At 36.8% G+C, this 8,665-nt stretch overlaps 1 protein-coding gene across 1 annotated transcript; it reads left to right on the forward strand.

Annotated features, from left to right (window-relative positions):
- Positions 1-5,975: 5,975 nt before the first annotated feature.
- LOC135121681 (uncharacterized) lies at positions 5,976-7,701 on the forward strand. Its single transcript, XM_064045970.1, has 2 exons — positions 5,976-7,595; positions 7,651-7,701. The coding sequence occupies exons 1-2, from the start codon at positions 5,976-5,978 to the stop codon at positions 7,699-7,701; spliced, it is 1,671 nt and encodes a 556-aa protein (XP_063902040.1).
- The last annotated feature ends 964 nt before the right edge of the window (positions 7,702-8,665 follow it).

Consider the following 8,665-nt stretch of genomic DNA (forward strand, 5'->3'; position numbering starts at 1 on the left):
TTAAGTGTGTTTGGTGGCTCAGAACCATCAAAAAACGTTGAAATATAGTTCAAATTCAATAAAAATCGACAAAAATACAGTTTCTAGCTAAAATTTGATGGTTTCGTTGCACTTTCCGAGCCCGTAGGGTATCTGAGTGGCTTAAAAGTACAAGAAAACACTTCAAAAGTGACGTTTCTGAAGAATTTTAACAGTTTTCTTGTATCTACGAACGCCAGAATGCATAAAATTGACCTAAACGTCTCCTTTTCCTATTCTGAGTCGATTCTGCGTGCTTTAAGTGTGTTTGGTGGCTCAGAACCATCAAAAAACCTTGAAATATAGTTCAAATTCAATAAAAATCGACAAAAATACAGTTTCTAGCTAAAATTTGATGGTTTCGTTGCACTTTCCGAGCCCGTCGGGTATCTGAGTGGCTTAAAAGTACAAGAAAACACTTCAAAAGTGACGTTTCTGAAGAATTTTAACAGTTTTCTTGTATCCACGAACGCCAGAATGCATAAAATTAACCTAAACGTCTCCTTTTCCTATTCTGAGTCGATTCTGCATGCTTTAAGTGTGTTTGGTGGCTCAGAACCATCAAAAAACGTTGAAATATAGTTCAAATTCAATAAAAATCGACAAAAATACAGTTTCTAGCTAAAATTTGATGGTTTCGTTGCACTTTCCGAGCACGTAGGGTATCTGAGTGGCTTAAAAGTACAAGAAAACACTTCAAAAGTGACGTTTCTGAAGAATTTTAACAGTTTTCTTGTATCTACGAACGCCAGAATGCATAAAATTGACCTAAACGTCTCCTTTTCCTATTCTGAGTCGATTCTGCATGCTTTAAGTGTGTTTGGTGGCTCAGAACCATCAAAAAACGTTGAAATATAGTTCAAATTCAATAAAAATCGACAAAAATACAGTTTCTAGCTAAAATTTGATGGTTTCGTTGCACTTTCCGAGCCCGTAGGGTATCTGAGTGGCTTAAAAGTACAAGAAAACACTTCAAAAGTGACGTTTCTGAAGAATTTTAACAGTTTTCTTGTATCTACGAACGCCAGAATGCATAAAATTGACCTAAACGTCTCCTTTTCCTATTCTGAGTCGATTCTGCATGCTTTAAGTGTGTGTGGTGGCTCAGAACCATCAAAAAACGTTGAAATATAGTTCAAATTCAATAAAAATCGACAAAAATACAGTTTCTAGCTAAAATTTGATGGTTTCGTTGCACTTTCCGAGCCCGTAGGGTATCTGAGTGGCTTAAAAGTACAAGAAAACACTTCAAAAGTGACGTTTCTGAAGAATCTTAACAGTTTTCTTGTATCTACGAACGCCAGAATGCATAAAATTGACCTAAACGTCTCCTTTTCCTATTCTGAGTCGATTCTGCATGCTTTAGGTGTGTTTGGTGGCTCAGAACCATCAAAAAACGTTGAAATATAGTTCAAATTCAATAAAAATCGACAAAAATACAGTTTCTAGCTAAAATTTGATGGTTTCGTTGCACTTTCCGAGCCCGTAGGGTATCTGAGTGGCTTAAAAGTACAAGAAAACACTCAAAAGTGACGTTTCTGAAGAATTTTAACAGTTTTCTTGTATCTACGAACGCCAGAATGCATAAAATTGACCTAAACGTCTCCTTTTCCTATTCTGAGTCGATTCTGCATGCTTTAAGTGTGTTTGGTGGCTCAGAACCATCAAAAAACGTTGAAATATAGTTCAAATTCAATAAAAATTGACAAAAATGCAGTTTCTAGCTAAAATTTGATGGTTTGGTTGCACTTTCCGAGCCCGTAGGGTATCTGAGTGGCTTAAAAGTACAAGAAAACACTTCAAAAGTGACGTTTCTGAAGAATTTTAACAGTTTTCTTGTATCTACGAACGCCAGAATGCATAAAATTGACCTAAACGTCTCCTTTTCCTATTCTGAGTCGATTCTGCATGCTTTAAGTGTGTTTGGTGGCTCAGAACCATCAAAAAACGTTGAAATATAGTTCAAATTCAATAAAAATCGACAAAAATACAGTTTCTAGCTAAAATTTGATGGTTTCGTTGCACTTTCCGAGCCCGTAGGGTATCTGAGTGGCTTAAAAGTACAAGAAAACACTTCAAAAGTGACGTTTCTGAAGAATTTTAACAGTTTTCTTGTATCTACGAACGCCAGAATGCATAAAATTGACCTAAACGTCTCCTTTTCCTATTCTGAGTCGATTCTGCATGCTTTAAGTGTGTTTGGTGGCTCAGAACCATCAAAAAACGTTGAAATATAGTTCAAATTCAATAAAAATCGACAAAAATACAGTTTCTAGCTAAAATTTGATGGTTTCGTTGCACTTTCCGAGCCCGTAGGGTATCTGAGTGGCTTAAAAGTACAAGAAAACACTTCAAAATTGACGTTTCTGAAGAATTTTAACAGTTTTCTTGTATCTACGAACGCCAGAATGCATAAAATTGACCTAAACGTCTCCTTTTCCTATTCTGAGTCGATTCTGCATGCTTTAAGTGTGTTTGGTGGCTCAGAACCATCAAAAAACGTTGAAATATAGTTCAAATTCAATAAAAATTGACAAAAATACAGTTTCTAGCTAAAATTTGATGGTTTGGTTGCACTTTCCGAGCCCGTAGGGTATCTGAGTGGCTTAAAAGTACAAGAAAACACTTCAAAAGTGACGTTTCTGAAGAATTTTAACAGTTTTCTTGTATCTACGAACGCCAGAATGCATAAAATTGACCTAAACGTCTCCTTTTCCTATTCTGAGTCGATTCTGCACGCTTTAAGTGTGTTTGGTGGCTCAGAACCATCAAAAAACGTTGAAATATAGTTCAAATTCAATAAAAATCGACAAAAATATAGTTTCTAGCTAAAATTTGATGGTTTCGTTGCACTTTCCGAGCCCGTAGGGTATCTGAGTGGCTTAAAAGTACAAGAAAACACTTCAAAAGTGACGTTTCTGAAGAATTTTAACAGTTTTCTTGTATCTACGAACGCCAGAATGCATAAAATTGACCTAAACGTCTCCTTTTCCTATTCTGAGTCGATTCTGCATGCTTTAAGTGTGTTTGGTGGCTCAGAACCATCAAAAAACGTTGAAATATAGTTCAAATTCAATAAAAATCGACAAAAATACAGTTTCTAGCTAAAATTTGATGGTTTCGTTGCACTTTCCGAGCCCGTAGGGTATCTGAGTGGCTTAAAAGTACAAGAAAACACTTCAAAAGTGACGTTTCTGAAGAATTTTAACAGTTTTCTTGTATCTACGAACGCCAGAATGCATAAAATTGACCTAAACGTCTCCTTTTCCTATTCTGAGTCGATTCTGCATGCTTTAAGTGTGTTTGGTGGCTCAGAACCATCAAAAAACGTTGAAATATAGTTCAAATTCAATAAAAATCGACAAAAATACAGTTTCTAGCTAAAATTTGATGGTTTCGTTGCACTTTCCGAGCCCGTCGGGTATCTGAGTGGCTTAAAAGTACAAGAAAACACTTCAAAAGTGATGTTTCTGAAGAATTTTAACAGTTTTCTTGTATCTACGAACGCCAGAATGCATAAAATTGACCTAAACGTCTCCTTTTCCTATTCTGAGTCGATTCTGCATGCTTTAAGTGTGTTTGGTGGCACAGAACCATCAAAAAACGTTGAAATATAGTTCAAATTCAATAAAAATCGACAAAAATACAGTTTCAAGCTAAAATTTGATGGTTTCGTTGCACTTTCCGAGCCCGTAGGGTATCTGAGTGGCTTAAAAGTACAAGAAAACACTTCAAAAGTGACGTTTCTGAAGAATTTTAACAGTTTTCTTGTATCTACGAACGCCAGAATGCATAAAATTGACCTAAACGTCTCCTTTTCCTATTCTGAGTCGATTCTGCATGCTTTAAGTGTGTTTGGTGGCTCAGAACCATCAAAAAACGTTGAAATATAGTTCAAATTCAATAAAAATCGACAAAAATACAGTTTCTAGCTAAAATTTGATGGTTTCGTTGCACTTTCCGAGCCCGTAGGGTATCTGAGTGGCTTAAAAGTACAAGAAAACACTTCAAAAGTGACGTTTCTGAAGAATTTTAACAGTTTTCTTGTATCTACGAACGCCAGAATGCATAAAATTGACCTAAACGTCTCCTTTTCCAATTCTGAGTCGATTCTGCATGCTTTAAGTGTGTTTGGTGGCTCAGAACCATCAAAAAACGTTGAAATATAGTTCAAATTCAATAAAAATCGACAAAAATACAGTTTCTAGCTAAAATTTGATGGTTTCGTTGCACTTTCCGAGACCGTAGGGTTTCTGAGTGGCTTAAAAGTACAAGAAAACACTTCAAAAGTGACGTTTCTGAAGAATTTTAACAGTTTTATTGTATCTACGAACGCCAGAATGCATAAAATTGACCTAAACGTCTCCTTTTCCTATTCTGAGTCGATTCTGCATGCTTTAAGTGTGTTTGGTGGCTCAGAACCATCAAAAAACGTTGAAATATAGTTCAAATTCAATAAAAATCGACAAAAATACAGTTTCTAGCTAAAATTTGATGGTTTCGTTGCACTTTCCGAGCCCGTAGGGTATCTGAGTGGCTTAAAAGTACAAGAAAACACTTCAAAAGTGACGTTTCTGAAGAATTTTAACAGTTTTCTTGTATCTACGAACGCCAGAATGCATAAAATTGACCTAAACGTCTCCTTTTTCTATTCTGAGTCGATTCTGCATGCTTTAAGTGTGTTTGGTGGCTCAGAACCATCAAAAAACGTTGAAATATAGTTCAAATTCAATAAAAATCGACAAAAATACAGTTTCTAGCTAAAATTTTATGGTTTCGTTGCACTTTCCGAGCCTGTAGGATATCTGAGTGGCTTAAAAGTATAAGAAAACACTTTAAAAGTGACGTTTCTGAAGAATTTTAACAGTTTTCTTGTATCTACGAACGCCAGAATGCATAAAATTGACATCTCACGAGTGTGAGATGTCACAGAGTAAAGACGTGTTTCCAGCTCTCTCCGGACTTCCGTGTAGGAAGTGTAAAATTTTACCGGTTAGTGGGTTATTATGTGTAAAATGTGGTTCGTTAAGCCATCCCAGTTGTGTGAAAATATTAAAAAACATCAAGCTTATCAGTGATACGCAGATAATATGCTGCGATAACGTCGATGGCTCGTCGAAAAACGAATTGGATTCGGTGAATCTATCCCTGCACTCATCTCCTACAAATAGTACTGTGGATATTTCGGTTTTAATAAAGAAAGCAATGGAACCGCTTTTAGAGGAAATCAAGTACCTTCGAGCAGAGATTATTTCCCTCAAAGAAAGTAACATCGACCTGGTTAAAGTTCTAACCAGTGCTAATGTATCAGATAATAAATCGCTTTTCTCCTCAAAATTGAAAAAAGTGGACCCTATTCCATCGTCATACGTTGGACAGAAAAGAACTGAACCAATGTCGAAAAAACCAGGTTTTATTATAAGTAATCATGAGAAATTGCATACAAGAAACGAAAATATAAGAAATGATGATAAAGGTTGTAAACAAACATCAGCTGTTCCTCAGACGCCTCCCTCTCGCACTTGGCATTCGGAAGTAGAAGACAGTCTCTCGAACGTCAGCGTTGAAGAAAAATGGAGCGTACCTCGACGTTCGCGAAGAAATAGGAAGAAGCAGCCTCCGCCCATAATAGGAACGTCCGTTGCTGCATCGGCATCGGAGAGTAATTTCAGGTCAACATATGTGAAGAAAGCCTGGTTTTATGTCGGCAAGGTTAACAAAGAGACAAGCAGTGATGATGTCAAATCATACATTAGTGGAAAGCTCCCCTCGGATGAAGTGACGGTGGATAAGCTTAATACTCAAGGATCCTACCAGTCTTTCAGGGTTGGTGTGAAGTTCGCCTACAAAGATACCCTGTTCAAGGAAGAATTCTGGCCCCAGGGCGTCGTTGTAAGGCGCTTCAATTTTTCAACTAAATCTTTTTTAGAGAAAACTACCTAAGCTCAATAAATGGGATGAAAGGCAACATTGTGCTGGATACCAACGGTTCTGATCAGGAAATCCCAAAATTCTCTGTCTATTATCAGAACACCAGAGGCATCAGATCTAAGCTTAGTGACATCTATTGTGAAGTATTAGGAGAGAACTTTTGTGCCCTGGCTTTCACTGAAACCTGGCTATCACCAGACATACACAGCAGCGAAATATTAGACACCAGGTATAATGTTTTTAGGAACGACCGTAATGCTCAAAATAGTTCTAAAAGTCGCGGTGGAGGTGTTCTCTTAGCAATAAACAACAAATATAAATGTTCGCAAGTGTCTAGTGAGGACTCAGTGACTGAACAGGTGTGGGTGAAAGTTTGTATCCCCTCACGCTCTCTCATCATAGGTTGCATATACCTGCCTCCCAAATCTGCTGTCGAAACTTACAATGCACATATGCTGTCTGTTCAGAGTATCTGCGATTTAAATCGAAACTGTGACATAGTAGTCGTCGGCGATTTTAATCTGCCAAATATTGTATGGACTCATGAGCCAGATTTCGATGGGCTTCTTCCAACCAATATTACAAATGAATGCGAAATTTGTGTTTGTGATAATTATTTTAATTTGTGTTTTAACCAGCTCAACAACATTGAAAACGCTAATGGCAAAATTCTTGATCTATGTTTCTGTAACTGCAGTGGCATCGAATTGGTAAAATGTGCCGCTATTTCTAAACTTGATGTTTACCACCCTTGCTTTGTTGTGTATCTAGATAGTTACCAGGATAATTTATTGTACAATAGTATCGATTCCTTTTACAATTTCAAACGAGCAAACTATGAAGAAATAGGCAGGTTTTTAAGTAACATTAGCTGGCTAGAAATTTTTTCATCCGCCTCTAATGTTAATGAGGCACTTGACAGTTTATATTCTTTTCTGTATCAAGCAATTGTTCTGTTCGTTCCTGTTAGTTATAAATTTAAATCAACCTACCCCGCATGGTTTAACTCCCGTTCAATATCATTAGTTAAAATGAAAAAAGCTGCCCACAAACAGTACAAAGCTAGTAAAAGTGGTGCGGACTATTTAAAATTTGACAAGTTGAGAAGCCAGTGTAAGGAGAGCATAAAGGCATCTTACACATCGTATTTAAATAATTTAGAGACGGACTTAAAAAGGCACCCAAAGAAATTCTGGAAATTTATCAGAACTAAAACGCGAACATCTTTACCTCCACAGATGAAATATAGAGAGTCCATTTTAACTAGTGAAACTGATATTAGCAATGCCTTTATGGACTACTTTTACTCGGTGTATGACGACTCCAAATTTGTAAAATCTCACTTAAAGTCGGACATTTCTGTAGATCTTAGTATTATCACTATACACGCTTGCGAAATAGATCTTGCCTTGCGAAATCTAGATGTCAGCAAAGGCTGCGGTCCTGACGGCGTACCACCTGTTTTACTCAAAAATTGTAAGGACAGTCTAGTACTACCATTGCATGTTTTATTCAATATGTCATTAAGTTCAGGCATTTTCCCGGCAGCATGGACGCATGCCTATTTAGTCCCGATTTTCAAATCTGGATCAATAACAGAAATTGTCAATTACCGCCCTATTTCGATTCTCTCTTCTGTTAGCAAGGTATTCGAGAGAGTTGTTTGTTCGAAGGTTACTCCCCTTTTGAGAAATGTTTTAGTGGAAGAACAACACGGGTTTTTTCAACGTCGATCTACAATTACTAACTTAATCGGCTATGTCAATTTTATCATCAACGCGATAGGCAAAGGATCTGAGGTACATGCGATATATACAGATTTTAGCAAAGCATTCGACAAGGTGAATCACTATATCCTTATTCAAAAGTTACAAGCTTATGGTATTGCCGGAAATTTACTTGAATGGTTTAAGAGTTACTTGAGCGAAAGAACCCAGCAGGTCAAAATTGGGAGTTGTTATTTATTTCTAGCTAAAATTTGATGGTTTCGTTGCATTTTCCGAGCCCGTAGGGTATCTGAGTGGCTTAAAAGTACAAGAAAACACTTCAAAAGTGACGTTTCTGAAGAATTTTAACAGTTTTCTTGTATCTACGAACGCCAGAATGCATAAAATTGACCTAAACGTCTCCTTTTCCTATTCTGAGTCGATTCTGCATGCTTTAAGTGTGTTTGGTGGCTCAGAACCATCAAAAAACGTTGAAATATAGTACAAATTCAATAAAAATCGACAAAAATATAGTTTCTAGCTAAAATTTGATGGTTTCGTTGCACTTTCCGAGCCCGTAGGGTATCTGAGTGGCTTAAAAGTACAAGAAAACACTTCAAAAGTGACGTTTCTGAAGAATTTTAACAGTTTTCTTGTATCTACGAACGCCAGAATGCATAAAATTGACCTAAACGTCTCCTTTTCCTATTCTGAGTCGATTCTGCATGCTTTAAGTGTGTTTGGTGGCTCAGAACCATCAAAAAACGTTGAAATATAGTTCAAATTCAATAAAAATCGACAAAAATACAGTTTCTAGCTAAAATTTGATGGTTTCGTTGCACTTTCCGAGCCCGTAGGGTATCTGAGTGGCTTAAAAGTACAAGAAAACACTTCAAAAGTGACGTTTCTGAAGAATTTTAACAGTTTTCTTGTATCTACGAACGCCAGAATGCATAAAATTGACCTAAACGTCTCCTTTTCCTATTCTGAGTCGATTCTGCATGCTTTAA

The sequence above is a fragment of the Zophobas morio genome, unplaced genomic scaffold, assembly GCF_036711695.1.
Source record: "Zophobas morio isolate AGI-343-1 ecotype UQ-CSIRO unplaced genomic scaffold, CSIRO_AGI_Zmor_V1 ptg000658l, whole genome shotgun sequence".
Classification (NCBI taxonomy): domain Eukaryota; kingdom Metazoa; phylum Arthropoda; class Insecta; order Coleoptera; family Tenebrionidae; genus Zophobas; species Zophobas morio.